This window comes from Trachemys scripta, chromosome 4 (assembly GCF_013100865.1).
Source record: "Trachemys scripta elegans isolate TJP31775 chromosome 4, CAS_Tse_1.0, whole genome shotgun sequence".
Classification (NCBI taxonomy): Eukaryota; Metazoa; Chordata; order Testudines; family Emydidae; genus Trachemys; species Trachemys scripta.
In genome coordinates this window covers 129,610,651-129,629,576 of record NC_048301.1, presented here as the reverse complement: position 1 = coordinate 129,629,576, position 18,926 = coordinate 129,610,651, and the positions used below count along the sequence as shown (strand labels likewise).

General features: G+C 46.2%; 1 protein-coding gene and 1 long non-coding RNA gene across 2 annotated transcripts; one reads left to right on the top strand and one right to left on the bottom strand.

Annotated features, from left to right (window-relative positions):
• The first annotated feature begins 445 nt into the window (after positions 1 to 445).
• Positions 446 to 5,174, top strand: LOC117876631. Its single transcript, XR_004645502.1, has 3 exons — positions 446 to 3,020; positions 3,457 to 3,573; positions 4,030 to 5,174. It is a non-coding gene; the product is annotated as an uncharacterized LOC117876631 (long non-coding RNA).
• Positions 5,175 to 9,868: 4,694 nt separating this feature from the next.
• Positions 9,869 to 18,233, bottom strand: LOC117876544 (patatin-like phospholipase domain-containing protein 1). The gene is made up of 5 exons (XM_034768803.1): positions 17,969 to 18,233; positions 12,449 to 12,700; positions 11,435 to 11,500; positions 10,399 to 10,608; positions 9,869 to 9,952 (listed from the first exon to the last, which is right to left on the bottom strand). The coding sequence occupies exons 1-5, from the start codon at positions 18,158 to 18,160 to the stop codon at positions 9,869 to 9,871; spliced, it is 804 nt and encodes a 267-aa protein (XP_034624694.1). The 5' UTR covers positions 18,161 to 18,233.
• Positions 18,234 to 18,926: the final 693 nt, after the last annotated feature.

The window sequence follows — 18,926 nt, the reverse complement described above, 5'->3', positions numbered from 1 at the left end:
TTAGAGGTGCTGAGTGTTGTCAGTCCAGGCTCTACTTCTCTGTGCCTTAGTTTCCCTATCTGTAGAATGGGATTAACAATATTTAGAGTGAAATCCTGGTACTATTGAAGTAAATGGCAGAACTCCCATTGATTTCCATAGGGCTAGGATTTCATCTTCAGTGTGTCTACCCTCCTAGGTACGTCGTAGAGTTAAGTCCATTCAGGTTTGTGAGGCGTTCAGGTGCTATGGAAGTTCATTAATGTTTGTGATAAGTACCAGGGTGAATTAAATACTTTTTTTTTTTAAAGGGGGAGGGAGGGAGGAATTTCTGTGCGGCGCAAGTCTGATTACTAAGGACCCAATTGAAAGCCCATTGAAATCAGTGGGAGTCTTTCCATTGACTGATGCTTTTTGTATTGGGACTCTAGAGACTTGCCATAGCCAAAATAAATAAATAAATAAAACCCCACTTTCACCTGCTGTCTTCAGCTGTGATGATGGGACCCTTAAGCATACGGTATGCAAGTATCGCAACTGTTTGGTTATAACCTCAAGGAACACATTGGAAACAATGCAATTCAGAGTGCTAAAAATAATGCTACTTCTAACTCACATCTATCACTTCATAGGCAGCATGCCAGGTAAGCAAAACATAACAACTGTAGCTCAAACCTACGATCAGTTGCTCCGGTGCCTTCTGAACAACATTCAAATGCCTGCACAGCCCTCCTGAAAAGGGCAGTGCAGTAACCCAACAACCCAATTAAAAGAGCCTGGGCTGCCATTGAGGGGTTGGCATAAGATAAGGATGCAGCTGCTGGGAATTGTGCAACTGGAAAAGCCCCTGACCCCATCAAACATTTGACCCGGCCTTATCAATGAAAAGCCCAAAAGTGATGCCAGGATCATTCAAGCTGCCTTGCTACATTCCCTGACATGGAAAAGGAGAAGCTCACAACTTCTGCCCAGCTTTGTCGCTGGTATAATTCCATTAGTATCAGCCGGGGTGAATATAGCTCAACATCTGTCATTTCTTGGATTTTCAGGCTGGAGGTGGGTTTGTTAAAAATTGACATAAAATGGCTTTTCTGTCATCCTACTTTGCCATCAGAATTTGCTTCCTTGCGGTAGATCCTGGACATTCTGGCTCCATCGAAGCTGTAGAAGCAATGCATTTGGGGCTGCCAGTTATGAAATGTTTGTTCCCTGACTTGGTTAATGCTCGGTTTCTTACCGTAATGTAGCCAGGACCCAACTGTGTTTTAATTGTGTACCTGAACAAAAGTTACCATTTTGGACACAACAGGGCTATAATAGGGTCATAGTTAAAACACACTTCAGCCCGGATCCTCAAAGGAATTTAGGCACCTTAATTTCAATGGCAGTTAGGTGCCCCTAAATTCCTTTCAAGATCTGGGTCTTAGATCCTCTCTAAAATGGAGCAGGATTTTTACCGCAATAGCCAGATTGTCCAGGACAGATGAGCACCTTCATGTAGGAATTCAGGTGCCTGATCCATGCCTAGGGTTATTTTAAAACTAAATTGGGCAAAGCAGTAGCAAATCACCCAGTAGTGAACAATTCTGCGCTGCCTTCTCAGGGGGACTGGGTGATGTTCCTATAAGAGGGGGAGGCTGGGGCAGGGGCATGAGTCTGCAATGATGCAGGTGCACTGGTCATAAAGCTTCCTGTTGCTGGGACTCGGAGAACATGTCCCTGTCCCGCCCTACTGCAGGGTCTGGAAGAGGAGTTCTGTGTCCCTCCACAAAAAGCCCTCGGCCTTGGGCTTAGTGGAGGGAAAGGGAGCAATAATTAGCCTTGTTGTGGGCTGGAAACCGAAGCCAATCTATAGGAGGTACTTTTGTGGGCCCCGTTACCATGGTATCTAAGTGTCTCAGTCTTTAATGTATTTCTTCTTGCAGCACCCTCATGTGGCAGGGCAGTGCTATTCTCCCCATTTTACAGATGGGGAATGGATGTCCAGAGATACTAAGGGTCTGCTTTTTAACAGTATATCGGAGCCTAAAGACACGGGTCAGCATCCAGGTACCTAACTCCAATGTGAGTTAGGGCCAGATTATTAAAGGTATTTAGAAGTCCTTCAGGAACCTAAGTGACTCACCCAAGATCACACCGGGAGTTTGTAGCAGAGTAGGGAACTGAACCTGGGTCTCTTAAATCCAGCTACTGCCCTACCCACTGGACCATCCTGCCTCTCGAAGTCAACAGGGAGTCTTCCCCTCAACTTCAGTGGGCTTTGGATCAGGTCTTTAAGTATGTGTTTATTGCAGAGGAGAAGAGACTGTTTTCTGCCGAAATGTCCTAGATGTCTCTCTTGGGGTGTGGGGGGGGAGGTAACTGCTGACTGACTTGTACAAGAGCGAGAGGGAAGCTACCTCTGTAGCAAAGACAACAGGTGCTGAGGGAGGTTCGGTCCCAAGGGTATCAGGATGCCGACATTGTCTTAGAAAGGCACAGTAAGTGCTGTGCTCATGGAGACCTTCTGCTTAATCCCAGCACCGTCCTGCCTCCCAAGGGCTTGTGAAGATAGGAATGTAACAGATTGTGAGGCGCTCCGATGTGTGATGGTAATGGGGAGCATACAAATACCATTAGGTAGATCTAAGCCAGAATTATGTCTCTGCCAGCGGTCGGCTTCAGAGGAAGGTGCAAGAAACCCAACCGTAGGCAGATTTGGGATAATCTGCCCCCTAATCCATAGTAACTAGAGATTGGTCTAAACCCTGTAGCATGAGGTCCTTTCCTTTGCTTTTTTCGTAATATTTACTATGATAACTCTGGCTAGTCTTAACTTTTAAATGTCCAGTCCTTCTTTGAACGTTGCTAAATTCCCAGCCTCGGTGACATAATGTGGCAAGGAGTTCCCCAGTCTAAATATATCTTGTGTGGGGGGAAAAAATATTTTCTTTGAATGGTTTTTAATGTGTGGCCCTTTGTCACCATTTCCAGCAGGTGAGAACAGGACCCTAAATGGAATAGACAAGAAGAGCAACAGCTGCTACTGCACTATGGCAAAGGTAAAGGCTCTGGCTTTCCTTTGGTGCCTTTGGTTTTCACTAGCCCTGTTTCATCTACTCTGAGATCTCTGTGGGAAATGCAGGGGAGGCTTGCAACCGTTGCGAGGAGAATGTCAGGACAGGAAGAATGTGTCACAAATTGTTGGATAGCCTCAAATCCTGGTAACTATGCCTTGCCTTGGATCTGTGACCAAAACTAACCAAAACTGGGATCTCAAGACTCGAGCTGCTCTATCAGTTCAGCTGCATAATGGAAATTCTAACTACTGGAGGAGAGGGCGGCTGTGCTATTTGGGGGCTGGCGTGTTTGGGCCGAGCCTGATATCCAGACACCTATCGATTTTAGGGGTTCCTTTAGCTGAATTTGCTCTACACACCATTAGTCATTTTTTTAAGGCTTGTGTTTGTTCATTCATGTTTGTTTCACATCCATCAGCTTTCGGTTGAAGTTTCAGTTGCCCAGAAGGGGCCTGGATTGCTGGGCTCAGCTGCTGAGATCACCTCCTCTGTCAGCCAAGCTGCCTGAGAACACTGTGTTTTCTCTCAGTTAGAGGTAAGAGCAACTTGAAGGAGAGTTTCAGCTGGGGTTTATAGTCTTTTCACACCTCCTGTGGTCATTAGAGGAGGAGGCAGTGTGTCATAGTAGTTACAGCAAGGGACAGCGGGTTAGTAACATCAAAAATCCAGGGCTCTGTTCCTGATTCTGCCACCGAATGATCTTGGGACAGTCCTTTAACTGCTCCGTGCCTCAGTTTCCCTACATATCATACTATGATAATAAGACTGTCCCTAAGTAGATACCTCTACGGGCCCTGTCACTGTAGCATCTGAATTATATTTGTCCACCTTTGTGCTTTGATGTTCTGGGTTGGAAGATGCCATGGAAGTGTGTAGAGTTATTAGTGTCCTATTACCTTAAACATCTCACAATAGGTGTGGTCAGAGCAGGGGTGTTAACCCCAGTGTCCTGGCTAAATTCTTAAGTTAGGTAATTTTATTCTGCCTACAGGTATTAAACACTCCTCCTTATAGCTTGAACTGGATGCAATATTCTTCCTCTCTTATGGTGCTGTGTAACATTGTGCTCAGTTTAAAAACTGCTGCATTTCACTTCAGAGGTGGCTGCATCTCAGTGGCGCACGTGTTTGAAGCAATATTTTTTAAAGAGCAGTTCTACTCTGATTGTGTAAGAATGGCACATTCTCATCAGCTGTCCCCTCTGTACATTTCGGATTCTTACTTGCTCACTTTAGTACCCAGCGTTTGGCCCATACAATTTTTGTTACTGATGATTTTGCACAAGCCAGAAAAGAAACAGCTTGACTTTCAAATCTCAGGATGCGTGTGCATCTTTGGCCGTGAGGGGGAAAAAGCAGCCAACATTTGACTGGTATACTGAGCAAATCCACACCAAAAATCACTAAGGCTCAATAAACATGGAACACTAAGGTGTCACTTTCCAGAGCGGAACCAAACTTGGAATCTGAAGGCTAACGAGAGGAACAACTGCATTGAAGATAAGAGCTGAAGGAAACACAAGTCACAGTCAGAGATTATAAACTCTTTGGTGCACGGACCGTCCTTTTGTTTTAAAGTTGAGCACGTGCTTTGCTCAACTGGAGCCTAGTATTGGACTTTACAAACAGATGGTTTTGCAGCTCCCATTGATTTGGTTTCCCACAGGGTCTTTCCCATTAACTGAGCAGTGGTTCATCAACAAAGGACTTTAAGACCAAGGGAAAGTCCTTCATTCTTGCTAGGCAAAACTCCCTAGCGACTTCCGTGGGAGTTTTGCTTAAGTAAAGACCATAGGATTTGACTCAGATTATCAGACACATTTGTTTCACACTCACTCATCTCTTAAGATTTGTGGCTTCTCCTCTTCCCCTGATGGGGCTGGGTTAGTCAAGGTGCAGAAGGGCTATTTGTTTAAGCTTTGCAGTATATTTCATTGTGTAACTCTTACGCCTTTGCCTTCTGTATAATACCCCTTTATAAGGGCTCTCTGGTGTGCAGAGATCAGCAGTTGCAGAGCATGCAGTTCAGTGCAGATTGTTTCAGAAGACACACACTGTGCCTGCTCTTGGAGACTTTACTTTTGTTCTTTCTTGCTTAGTTGTTCCCTTAAATCTGAAATAAAAGCTCTTCCTGGCTGAAAGTACCTGTTTACACATTGTGTATGGGAAACGCAACAGATGTAATCAGCTCTGATATATCGGAGGAGAGAGGAATCTTTATTATTACAGGCGAGTCTCACCTTATGCGGGGGTTCCGTTCCGCGGTAAGCGCATAAAGCGAAAACCGCGTATAGTCAAAATTACATTGAGTTGAACGGCAGGTGGAATCACCCGCACTACAGGTACAGTATGAAAATTGTTATATTTCTCTTTTTTTTCCGTTTTCTTGGTTTTTGCCGACCGCGTAAAGCTGAAATTGCGCATGTTAAATGCGCGTAAGATGCGACAGACCTGTATTTTATAATACAGCACCATAGCTATGCATAGAACAAACAAAAAACATAGCCTCTACCCCAGGTCCTTACAATCAGAGAGGAGTAGGGCACCTGACCTCATTCCAAAGGCCACCCCAGGGGTCCTTTGCTGGACTCTGAACCCCATCCCAGGGGTTGCACAAATAGTTGGATAAAACGCAGTGTGATACAGTGAGAAGGGAGGGCAGGCAAGGTTGGGTAGGAATGGGAGGGAGATGTGCACAGGCTATTAGAACAGGATTACTTGTGGCACCTTAGAGACTAACAAATTTATTTGAGCATAAGCTTTCGTTGGCTACAGCCCACTTCATCGGATGCATGTAGTGGAAAATACAGTAGGAAGATATATATATATATATATATATATATATACACAGAGAACATGAAACAATGGGTGTTACCATACACACTATAAGGAGAGTGATCAGTTAAGGTGAGGTATTATCAGCAGGAGAGAAAAAGAACTGTTTGTAGTGGTAATGAAAATGGCCCATTTCCCACAATTGACAAGGAGATATGAGGAACTGTGGGGGAGGGGAGGGAATAAACATGGGGAAATAGTTTTATCTTGTGTAATGGCCCATCCACTCCCAGTCTTTATTCAAGCCTAATTTAATCGTGTCCAATTTGCAAATTAATTCCAATTCAACAGTCTCTCGTTGGAGTCTGTTTTTAAAGTTTTTTGTTGTAATATTGCAACTTTTAGGTCTGTAATCAAGTGGCCAGGGAGGATGAGGTGTTCTCCAACTGGTTTTTGAATGTTATAATTCTTGACGTCTTATTTGTGTCCATTTATTCTTTTACGTGGAGTCTGTCCGGTTTGGCCAATGTACATGGCAGAGGGGCATTAGGCTATTAGGTTACCTGGTGTCACAATTCACGCTGTGTTAATCCCATTTCTTTACCTATATATTATTTATACATGTAAAGCCTGATTTCCAGAGCACCCATGATCTCAGCTGAAGTCAATGGCAGCTGTGGGTTCTGCGCAAGGAAACAGCGTCTTCACTTGGTCCATCACGTTTGAAGGCTTTTAATAAGAAGTCACCCTGGTTAGATTTTCCAGAACAGCCCTCGTCAGTAGTTACCTAGAGAAAGTAAAGAGAGACGATCCCTTCCCAGCAGTGATAATATTTTGGACCACCATATGGTCGAGAAAATGGCAAACGCCACTTTGATTCCTCCATGTTGCCTCTACCACTACTCTGTAAATCCCGCTATTTATCCACCTGCATGTTTCATTTCTGACTCGTCTTTCCCGATTCTGCTACAAATTTAGAAAGGAAGTTTAGGAACCACATTTCATTCTTCACCTACGCACTTGGGGTAGCTGGGTGGTGTTAGTGGCCTGTGAGATACAGGAGGTCAGGCCCTTCTGGCCTTGAACTCTGTGACTTCATATGTACTTCAGAGTGGGCCCAGTGGCCAACTGGACAACACAATAGACTACCCTGGTCCTCATTCCGGGCCTGATCCAGAGCCCATTAAGTCAATGGAAAGAATCCCATTGACTTCAGTGGGCTTTGATCAGGTCCTTGCAAAGCGTAGTTATGCAGCTGCTGTCGGAATGGCCTCCTTGGAAGTTGGATTATTGGTTGTCTTCCTGTACCGAGCAAACATTTCTCCCCTGGCATAGATCCCTGTGGCTCTAATAAACGAAGGCCATCTCTCCAGTTACAGTGGCACATTGTCCCGATATAGCTGTGCTGCTGTAAAAGCGCTTGTGTAGCTGCATTATGCAGACAGGAGAGAGCTCTCCTGTCGACATGGAAAATCAGCTCAAGAGTGGCGGTAGCTATGTCAGCGGGAGAGCGGCTCCTGCTGACATAGCGCTGTGCACATGAGCGCTTATGCAAGCAAAACATATGTTGCTTACAGGGTGTGTTCTCCCCCCCCCCCCCCCGAGTGACAAAAGTTTTGCCGACATAAGTACTAGTGTAGACATGGCCTACATTGAATTGTTTTTCTTTCTCATTTGGATTGTTTTGGAGGCGCTAGGGAGGGGTGTTTACAAAGTGACAATAAAAGGTTAGAAGAAGTTTATAGGAAGACTTTGAATTATTTAACATCTCCATTGTAGGGTGTTATAATTCAAGGACCCCTTGTCCGAATCAATTCAAATTTTGCAAAACAAAAAGTTGTACTTTGGCACTAGATCAAACCAATCAATAAGGCAGCTGATATGACTTTTCTTGTGGAATATATTTGGGAAGGGCAAAATAGGACGTAAAAGAGAAACCCAGTTTCAATTTAAACCCTGGATTAGCAACTCCCACTGATTGATTTAGCTTATTAGAACTTATTCTTATACACCCATGCAAGCTAAGTGACTTATCCATGGTCACACAGCGAATCAGTGGCTGAACTGGTAGCAGAATCCAGGTGTCCTAGCTACTTGTCAACTAAGGGACACTGGAGTCAGATTTTCAGCTGGGGTAAATCAGAATAACTCTAACTGGAGTCATTGGCACTATGCTGATTTACACCAGATGAGAATCGGTTCCACTCTCTCCTCCCTTAGGCTGTGTCTTCCTTAGGGGAAAAAAGTGTGTTCTTCCGTCAAATTAGCTGAACATCCCTGAGGAAGACAAGGCAGTGCATAGTTTTCACACAAGTGAACTGGTCGCGTTAAAGACTATGGGGGGAGCCTTGTCTTCACTCTGCTGCTAACTCGAATGAAGAGCACCCCCTTCTTTTCTGATGAAGACAGGGCCTTCATGGCTAATGCTGTTGTGAAAAGAGCTAAAATCCCCATACAGGTCGTTCTCACCTGTCACTGAGAGGAAGTGACGTGTCCATGTGAAGTTTGCATGGCACAAGATGCTGTGATGTGATCTCAGCAGCCGAGCCCAAGGATCCAGGCGTCTCCTGGCTCTTCGGGGCAGGCAAAGCTACCGCTAAAAGCCAACGGAGGTGAAACAAACAAATACAATCCTTAAATAACAAGTGGTCAATAAAGGCAAATTCAATTAAGATGAAACTCAAATATCTGCTCCCCCTTATTGTTATGGGGTCAGTGCCAGGGGCAGAGGGATAAAGCTGCAGACCAGCCACTGACCATAGAATCATCCTCAACTCCCTCCCCTCCCCCCCCAGCTACCCATCCAATATCCAGATTGGAGTGCATGCTCCTCTCGCAAAGACCCCTCTGTGGCTGCTGCTGGGCATGGCTCCCAATGCACATCTATGATGCTACATAAGTAATGAATAATCACCATATAAGATGATGGGGGCGGGGAGGGATAGCTCAGTGGTTTGAGCATTGGCCTGCTAAACCCAGGGTTGTGAGTTCAATCTTTGAGGGGACCATTTAGGGAACTGGGGTAAAAAATCTGTCTGGGGATTGGTCCTGCTTTGAGCAGAGGGTTGGACTACATGACCTCCTGAGGTCCCTTCCAACCCTGATAATCTATGATTCTATGATAACCACCTCTGCCTCTCAGCCCTGAGGGAGTGAGAAAGATCCCAAACACTCAAGAGATATTGGCCCAAGTCAGCCCATGGGGCAACAGGGAACAGCTGTGTATTTGATGATGTTTCACACAGAACCAGCTCAGCAAGTTGCACCAATAACAGTCACTTTAGTGTCAGGGGGTAGCCGTGTTAGTCTGTATCTACAAAAACAACAAAGAGTCTGGTGGCACCTTAAAGACTAACAGATTTATTTGGGCATAAGCTTTCGTGAGTAAAAACCTCACTTCTTCGGATGCACCATATTCTTTAGTGAATATGACCTTAACTCCCTCCCATAGGCACTGACTTTTATTTTTCTTTGCAGGTGCCCCACAACCCTCTCTGCCCCGAAGCCCCGCCCTCACCCTGGCCCCTCCCCCAAGGCTCGCCCTCACTCTGTCTCTTCCCACCCCCACTCCCTGAGGCCCTCGCTGCTCTCTGCCCTCCCCCAAGCCACCAAACAACTATGGTTGGTGGGCGCTAAGCTCCCACTATTTTTTTTCCAGCCCTGAGCAACCACAGAGTTGACACCTATGCTCCCTCCCTTTCCCAACGTTCTCCTCACCGCATTCCTGATGGGTTTGCAAAGGAGGTACTTCATGTCCTTTCACTTCCTGCAGCATGCCATAGAGATTTCAGTGTAATGTTACTTAGCTAGTGAAAACCAAGGGGAGAGAAGAAATACAGATCCTCTACCTTTGTCACAGCGCACAGGCGTCTGCTGCGGTATTTTCTTGTCCGTTCCATTTACTGTCCCGTTCTCCCCTATTGATAATTACAAGAGTTACATGTTCGCAAATAATCACATGAACTTGGGTGATGTGTAATGACCTGGGATTGTGCAAAAAATCCCAGTGATGCTTTGTGAGATGGCGCAAGCTAGGAATTCCTAATTCACATAGGCCTACCAAGCTTTGTAACACTTACTGTGCCTCTGTAAGAAGAAAATGGCATCGTGATATCCTTGTAAATAAAACTCACGGAGCACCTGCAGGGGAAACCACTCAGCATTAGAAAGGACAGTCAGTCCAATTACAAAAGAAGTGTCCCTGTAGGCAGTAATTACAGTGTTGCCAACTCTTGCCATTTCATTGTGCATCTCGCAATATTTGGTGTTTTTCTTAAAGCACCAGCTACTGGAGTCATGTGATTTTTTAAAAAATAATTATTTACTTTATTTATTTATTGGTGAGCATCTCTGCTTTCATTAAAAAACATTGCTGTGGAGAAAAGCCTGAAAATTTGAATTCTAAAGGCTGAAAGATCAGAAGGCAAATAGAACCTACCCAGAATTTTTTTCTAAGGCAATTTTTTTCTAAGGCAATTTTTAAGCAATCTCATGATTTGGGGTGGGGGCTGATTTATGATCCTCACATGCTTGGGGTTGGCAATACTGAAATGATGTGGCACTGTGCAGTGCCTGAGGCTACTCACCGGAGGACTGGGTGGGAAAATACTATAACTAAACCTGCACAAGTTCTCAACTGAGAGCTGGAAGGTGCTTTGGAAGAAGCTAATGCAGCTGAAATAGGCAGGGCAGTCCCTCGGGCAGATGTCGACCTCTCCTGTGTAAGGGGATACCGTGATCACGGTATCCGAGTCCAAGCCAGGCTGCACGTTAGTCATACCTCCATCAACGTAGCGCTGAGAAGACATGTGGTTTGAATCAGATAATGGTTCATCTTCTGTGTGAATCACAGCATGCTTATCTCGTGTACGCCTTAACAAGAGAGCCAGATCCCATTAGGAAGTCCAGATCACAACTTAAGCACGTAAAATGGGAACTTTTGGGCCCGGTTCTCATTTACATTAAGGCCACTTAACACTGGAGTGCAAATCACACTGATGCCCATTTTAAGGCCTTTTTACACTGTCTCAGTGCAAATGAGAATCAAGCCCTTATGTAGCTAATGCCATTAAATGAAGAGGGGTCTCGTGGTTAAGGCAACGGATTGGGAGTAAAGAGATCTAGGGAGTGGATCCTCAGTTGAAGTAAATCAGCACAAGTCCATTGCGTTTACTGGAGCAATTCCAATTCACACCAGGTGAGAACATGGTCTCGAGATTCTAGATGCCATTGTGTAGCTCTGGGTTCAGGACGGGCCCTATAAGCATACTGCAAATGAATATAAACTTGTGCTAGCCGGGTACATGATAGTGCTAATGGCTCAAGCAAACACTTGCAACCTGGAGGGATCCATATGCCCAGAGCTTAACTCAGCTCACTGGTTTCATTTGCGCTTTTGCCTCCTCCACAGCTCCTAGCCAACCTGAAACTTGCATTAAATCTCAAGGGGTGTGAAGTCCCATGGACTTGAAACTGACAAAAATGCTTCTTGGAATAATAACCCACTAGGACCCCAGGCAGTAAGGACTGCACACCACAGCTGCATGCCTGAGATCCATGTCAGCCCACCGTCTGGTGGGATCAGAACATTTTCCGCCTGGAGCATTGGCAAAATGCACTCACCACACCTTGGAAGGAGGGAGGGTTGAATCCACAATAGATAGGAAGGAAGCAGCTACAGATCACTGCCTGTGGGGAGAGGGGCAGAGGGTTACAGGTGAGTAGAGATAAATATTTTAGAGGCGCATCATCAACCAAGAAATTTCCCTCTGAAAATGCTGCACCTATTGTTACAAGTAACACCTCAGACTGACACGATGGGGCGAGCGTAGAGGGGAAACAGCCTGGATGTCTTTATTTCGGTGTGTTGATGCTGTGCCATTGCCAGCGGTTTGTGTACAGGCTCTTTGGCTGCTCTGTTGTTGGTTAGTTGCACTTTCCATCTGAGGTAGGGCAACGGACCAGGTGAGGCGGGGGCTAGTCTCATCTCTGCCACTGACTTGTTATGGGACCTTCTGCAAGTCACTTCCCCTCCCTCTACTTCACTTTTTCCATCTGTAAACTGGGCATAACGATGTTTTTCTTCCATACGGGGCCAGCTCTTCTACAGTCAGTGCTGCCCACTCATCTAAGACCAACACATTGTCACAACTGATTCAAATGAGGACTGAATTCCAAGAGCCTGTTAAAGGTTTGATTCCCATTGTGCCGCCTGATTGGAGAATTCCAGAGAAACTGATGGTGAATCCAGCTGGACAGCTCTATAAATTGCTAGGTCAGGGTGGAACTGGCATTTTCACTCATGGGCACAGATCATGCAACAGGCAGAGTCAGTCACTGTGGGTTAATTTGTATGTGGCCGCTGCCTCCGTATCCAGATGGCCTCTGGATAAATAAGCCAACAAGAGTTAGAGCTGATGGAATATTTTGCTTATAACTTGATGCTCAGCTGGGGGTGGAGTCTCTGTGGAACCGGACGAGGCTGGAATTCTCCCGTCCCAGCCTGCACCTGCAGTTTGAATTAAGTTCAACAGGATTCCTCTCTCCCTAATAAACTCAGTTGTTATTTTCCTAGCGCATCGTCAGTTTAATTACTTCCCCCTCTTCTAAATACATAGGAAACAAAGCCACCGTTACCTGTATGAGCTCCTCCTTCGATCTGTACTCTGAAATGATGACGTTCTGTAAGTCCAACAAGCGCGTGAGGGAAATGCAAAGCTTCCCCGAAGCCAGCTGGTGTGAGTTCTCCGGCAGCTCTTTACGCAGCCCCTTCTCTATGATCCGAAGCATACAGTAACCTGGACAAAGGGTGAGAATACTCGCTTTCCTGACTTCTTCCATAGCTTCACGAAAAAATTCTTCTATCAGACCTGGGAGGGAGTAACCGATCTCGATCACCAGTGTTTATAGACAAAAAGGAACAAATTCTCTCACGTCCCAATAGCAGATGCTATACAGTGATGAGTGTGGTATGAGAACCTATAGAATATTCTAAAATCTGTAGACAAGAATGTCGTTGTTACTTGTCTTGTGGAGGTAGCTAGAATTCCCAGTCAGAGGTTCCATAGTGCTAGGTGTTGTACATGCAAGTAATGAAATGGTCTCTGTTCCAAGATGCTTATTGCCTAAGATTAAGAGAGTCAAGGGGAGCTGTGTGGTAGGCATATAGAATTTGGCTCACGGTACCTTACAGTTAATTTGATATCTGGGCAACTTCAGCCTCCATTTAATTGGATCAGAACCCCAGGAACACAAATATTTGTGTTAAGAGAGACTAAGTATTTACACAAGTCCAATGTGTCTAGTGAGTCAAAATGTGCCAAACAAATAATATCGAGTCCCATCTGTGAAGCCCTCCGCAATGATGGGCTAGGCAATATTCATTATTGTTTATTATTATTAAGGACCTGATCAGATTATCGGGGGGCACCCTAAATAAGGCATTTGCAATCCACTCTGGCCCACAATCTGGGCCGTAAGCGTTTTATTTAGGGTGTAGCCCAGGGAGCAGGTTCACAGTCTGTGACCTTGTAATAGTAACAATTTATAATGCCCAATGGATGTTACTTTGCACGCCATTGGTAATATCTTCAGGACTGATGCTCTCCATTATATGTTAGGCACATTTGGATTCATTGTAGCCTATCGTGATGTATAAATAATTAACAGTATAAAGCGATCTCACCTAGCACTGGGTTATATGTGAAAACTGTTTCCAAGAAGAATCTCAGAGCATATCTTCTCACGGTTGCAAAAGAAAGAGCTGTGTATCTGGGCTTTCCCAGTGATTCCTGCAGGGGGTGTTGGGCGGAGTGGTGTGATAAATATCAGGAGTCAAGGAGAAAACAAAAATCAAACAATCTAGCAGGGGGGAAACAATCTTTTCTCCCCGCAGTTGCTATTTAGCTGACAGTTGCATTTTCACAAGAAAGCATTATGGCCATAAGGACATAAGAACGGCCGCATTGGGTCAGACCAAATGTCCATCTAGCCCAGTATCCTGTCTTCTGACAGTGGCCAATGCCATGTGCTCGAGAGGGAATGAACAGAACAGGGAATCATCAAGTGATCTAGCCCCTGTCGCCCATTCCCAGCTTCTGGCAAACAGAGGTTAGGGACACCATCCCTGCCCATCCTGGCTAATAGCTATTGATGGACCTATCCTCCATGAACTTATCTAGTTCTTTTTTGAACCCTGTTATAGACTTGGCCTTCACAACGTCCTCTGGCAAGGAGTTCCACAGGTTGACTGTCCATTGTGTGAAGAAACACTTCCTTTTGTTTGTTTTAAACCTGCTGCCTATTAATTTCATTTGGTGACCCCTAGTTCTTGTGTTATATAAGGAGTAAATAACACTTGCTTAGTTACTTTCTCCCCATCAGTCATGATTTTATAGACCTCTATCATATCCCTCCTTAGCTGTCTCTTTTCCAAGCTGAAAAGTCCCAGTCTTATTAATCTCTCCTAATATGGAAGCTGTTCCATACCCCTCATCGTTTTTGTTGCCCTTTTCTGAACCTTTTCCAATTCTAATAGATCTTTTTTGAGATTGGGCTACCACATCTGATCCAAAGCATCCTGAGGTGAATGGAAAGACTTCAGAGGGCTTTAGCTCACCCGTAAATTGGCAGCAATCTCAATGTTGTAGATTTCACCTCAGGAGCAGAATCTAAATATTGCATCATAGACAACAACTTTTGTAACTGAAGACGTTTGCACATGTTGCTACTAGGCTGTACCTAACACCTCCCCAGTGTGCTTCACCCACACACAATATCACGAGACAGGTCTCTGGATTTGGTCCAACCTTACATCTCACCAACCAAACCTCCTTTCAAAACCATGTTGGCTTGCGGAAGGGCAAGCCCCCCTCACACTCATCTCTAAAAGAAAGGAATTGATGAGTTAAGAGAAACATCTTCCCCTTACTGTATCCTAACACCTAACAACGTGCAGAGCATGCAGACTCAGTGCCTCCTCCAAACACAGAGAGATGCTCCGTCCCCTCGTCCATCTACCTTGTGCTGCAATGCCAGGACCTTAACTTTGACTCCTCAACAACATTAGCAGGTTGGCGTAGGTACACTGGAGAAGTGTGTTTGTGGCCCGTTGGTAGGGAGATCTGGTCTGATGAGCTCCAGCATGCTTGTCAAACCAGTTCCGCGGGGAGGAAAAGGAAGTAAGATCCCTGGGCCAAAGGGGGTATGCATGAGGGATGCAGCAATATGCCAGTTATGACCCACCCAATCCTCATTTATCCCTCTACCATCTTCTTACACATTGTCCCTTGATCCAGACCCCCTCCAGTCTTCTATTCAGGGCTCCCGTTCCCCATTGCCTCTGTCAGAGCTCAGGGCAACTGCACTTATATTCCCCTCTGTGGTCCACCAACAGCACCCACTCTGTGCTCCCAGCAACTCAGCCATCACCTCTCGTGGGTAGAGACCTGTGTCTCTCTCCCTCTTGACCAGGGTTTTTCCATGCTGCACAGTTCCCTGCCCTGTGATATCCCCAGCAAGCCAGACTGCCTAAACAGCCCAGCTTCTGTGCTTTGCGGTCTCTTTGACGGCTAGAAGCAGCTGTAACTGGCAGTCGTGACAATTGACCACACAGCCCTTTGTAAGCAAGCACATTTATTCTTAACATGAAAGCATTCCTGAGGAAACCTATTAAAACAATAAAAGAACCTACGCTCATGCTAACAAACTTACCAGAGATCATCCCTCACTCTGAGAGTGCTCTGGTAGGAATCAGTCCTTCAAACCACAACAGGGGTTTTTCCTGTGGTTACAAATTCATAGCCTTAGCTCGAACTAGCACCCCCATGAATAGTTCAGTCTTTCCTTTATACAGCTGGGGCCTTTGATACTGAGACTCCAGGAGCAGGTGATCATCAGAAAATGGTCCCCTCCTCAAAGTGTAGCCTGGGTTTTTGCATATCCAGAAGTGGGGAATTTGCATTCACCTCCACCTAGAGATTCCCCAGGAAAACCACATTGACCCTCTTTGTCCCCAAAGTCCACTCGTGCCTGGCACATTGTTCAGTATCATATTTGAAGTTCATAACACTTCCCAATGTTCACATCCCATCTCCGCTCTGGAGATACGTGACATACAATCCCAGCCCACACAAGCCATTTATTTAATACAACGGACCCCAAACATACTTAAACTTAATTCAGTAAGGTCTCCCAGGGATATTGGAGGAAATTCCATATCTGTCACAACCATCACTCTCAGTGGCTGCCCCCCGCTTCTCCAGAGATCAGGACAGTGCTGGCAGAAACCAGATGTTTGGGGCAAAATGCCAGAGGTTTCTAGGTGTAGCTCTCTGGAATTATGCCAAAGAGCAAGAGAAATAAAGATATAGAGAGCTTGACCAGAATAAGCCATTCCATAACAGCCCTAAGTATGGGCCAGGGAGAGCCAGAGAATGACTCAATACCTAGTGGGTAGCGCAGTCACCTGGGAGACCCACATTCCAGTCATAGGCACCAAATTCTGCTCCCGCCGGTGGGTGCTCAATCCCCCTCTGTCCCCAGCCCCGCCCTGACTCCACCCCTTCCATGAGTCCCCGCCCCTACCCTGACCCATCCCCTCGCACCCCTGCCCCGCCCCCATTCTAACCCCTTCCCTAAAGTCTCCGCTCCCTCCCTGCCCCTATTCCGACTCCTTCCCCAAATCCCCACCCCGGCCCTGCCTCTTCCCTGCCTCCCCCTCTGAGCACACCACGTTCCCACTCCTCCCCCCTCCCTCCCGGAGCAGCCAAACAGCTGTTTGGTGGCAGCAGGGCAGGAAGAACTGGGAGGTAAGTGGAGGAGCGGGGATGCAGCGCACTCAGGGGAGGAGGTGGCAGAGGAGCTTTGCTGCCAGTGGGTGCAGCGCACCCTCTAATTTTTTACTCTGGGTGCTCCAGCCCTGGAGCACCCACAGAGTCAGTGCCCATGGTTCCAGTCCCTACTCCACTGAATAGTTAAGTGTTTAGACAAAGCGCAATCACTTCTACAGGAAAGCGCTCTGCGCCAGAATACACGACAGCTCAGTCATTAGGGCATCCGCCTGGGAGGCCTGTGTTCAAGTCAGGCTCCAGGTCAGGCAGAGTGGGGATTTGAACCTGGGTCTAACCACACCCCGCTAAGTGCTCTAACCACTCGACTGTTGGGTATGGGAGAGGGAGGCAGCATGCTCTTAGGGTGGCTCTGAGCATGCCTGCCAGATTGGTCCCCACAGGCAAAACAGATGGAGAAACGCCTAGTTTGGGACTCCCATTGGGATTTAGATGTGAGTTTGGCACCGACTTGCTCAGTCATGTCAGGACTGAGGGGGCTGTGTGCACGCCCAGCTGCAGAAACTTAGGGGTCAGAGGTCTTTGGGTGGCAGCTGAGGAGTGGTTTTGTGAATGCCCACGATGCCTACATTTTGGACTGAGGCACGTGCATCTCTCTTGTGAGTAGCCCTAAGTCACTTGCCCAAGGGCGTACAGGAATCTGTGACAGAACAGGGAATTATACCCAGGTTTCTTCAGTCCTAAAATAGTGTCCTAACCACTGGACTAGCCTTTCTCTCATATATACAAGTCGCTACCCTCAGGCACGCCAGGGGGACCCGATAACAATCTTCAAATATGCTAAGGGCTGTTATAAAGAGGACCAGGATCGATTGTTCTCCATGTCCTAAAGGTAGGATAAGAAGTAATGGGCTTCATCTGCAGCATCAGAGATTTAAGTTAGATGTGAGGGAAAACTTTCTAACCATAAAGGAAGTTAAGCTCTGGAATAGGCTTCCAAGGGAGATTGTGGAAGCCCCGTCATTGGTGGTTTTTAAGAACAAGTTGAACAAACCCCTGTTAGGGCTGGTCTAGGTTTCCTTGGTCCTGCCTCGGTGCAAGGGGATGGACTAGATCAGTGTTTCTCAATCTTTTTGATACCAGGGACTGTCTTCCTGCCTTCCTAAATGGTGACAGGGAGATCTCAGAGATCGGCACCGGTCCTTGGACCAGTCATGGGGAAACACTGGAGTAGCTGACCTCTTGAGGTCCTTTCCAGCCTTCCATTTATCTGATTCTCTGCCCATTGAAATACCCCTAGAAGAAGCCACATTTAAAAATACACACATATGGAATAAAGTAAATCGACACCTTCCTTACCTACATCAACTTCACATGCCACTAATGCAGCTACAACTGACCCACACGATGCTCCGTAGACCTTGGATGCTGATCTCAGTATTTCAGGTGCCAATTCCCATAAAGCCTGCACCACTCCTACTTGGTAGTTTATAAGAAACCCACTACCTGAAAAAGAGAGAGAGATTGGGCTTCCGGGGCCCTCTGGATCTTCTTCAGCCATTGCCAACCACACTGGGAGCTCACACCTGCACTTTGCAAAAGAGTTAGTGGGGTGCCGAGCAGCACTCAGCAGATTGTGCTTCTAGTCAGTGACAGAATGTCTGTCTTTGCTGACGAGCCGTCAGCACTGAGGTGTAGGCAGGGTTGGGTGGAGTCAGAAGACGCTTGGTCTTTTTATCTGACGCCATTCATCAACTCGTAGCAGTGGGATTGCTCCATAGCACTTCGCACTCAGTAATTATGAAGGTTGCTTTCTTTATTGGTAATTACAGAGTACAAGTACAACACATTGTTTGTGCAATCAGTAATGACCCCGGTGACAAACTTCAAATGCATTTCCACCGAACTGGCACAGTTTTACCATATAGTAACAGTTTCCTTATCCACTACATGGGCATCATATACATTAGCGGAAACTTTATACAGATGACTAGGGAGGAGTATAAAAATATTGCTTCAGCATACAGGGGTGTAATCAGGAAAGCCAAAGCACAACTGGAGTTGCAGCTAGCAAGGGATGTGAAAGGGAACAAGAAGGGTTTCTACAGGTATGTTAGCAACAAGAAGAAGGTCAGGGAAAGTGTGGGACCCTTACTGAATGGGGGAGACAACCTAGTGACAGAGGATGTGGAAAAAGCTGAAGTACTCAATGCTTTTTTTGCCTCAGTCTTCACAAACAAGGTCAGCTCCCAAACTGCTGCATTGGGCAGCACAGTATGGGGCGGAGGTGAGCAGCCCTCAGTGGTGAAAAAAAACAGGTTAAGGAC

What these genes read in the sequence shown, in the direction of transcription:
- LOC117876544 (XM_034768803.1), bottom strand. Translation starts at nt 18,160, where the DNA reads ATGGCTGAAGAAGATCCAGAGGGCCCCGGAAGCCCAATCTCTCTCTCT. An exon ending in CTGCATTAGTGGCATGTGAA is followed by an intron (nt 12,701 to 17,968) that starts GTTGATGTAGGT and finishes CTGGTGATCGAG; the next exon opens with ATCGGTTACTCCCTCCCAGG. An exon ending in CTCCCTCCTTCCAAGGTGTG is followed by an intron (nt 10,609 to 11,434) that starts GTGAGTGCATTT and finishes ATGTCTTCTCAG; the next exon opens with CGCTACGTTGATGGAGGTAT.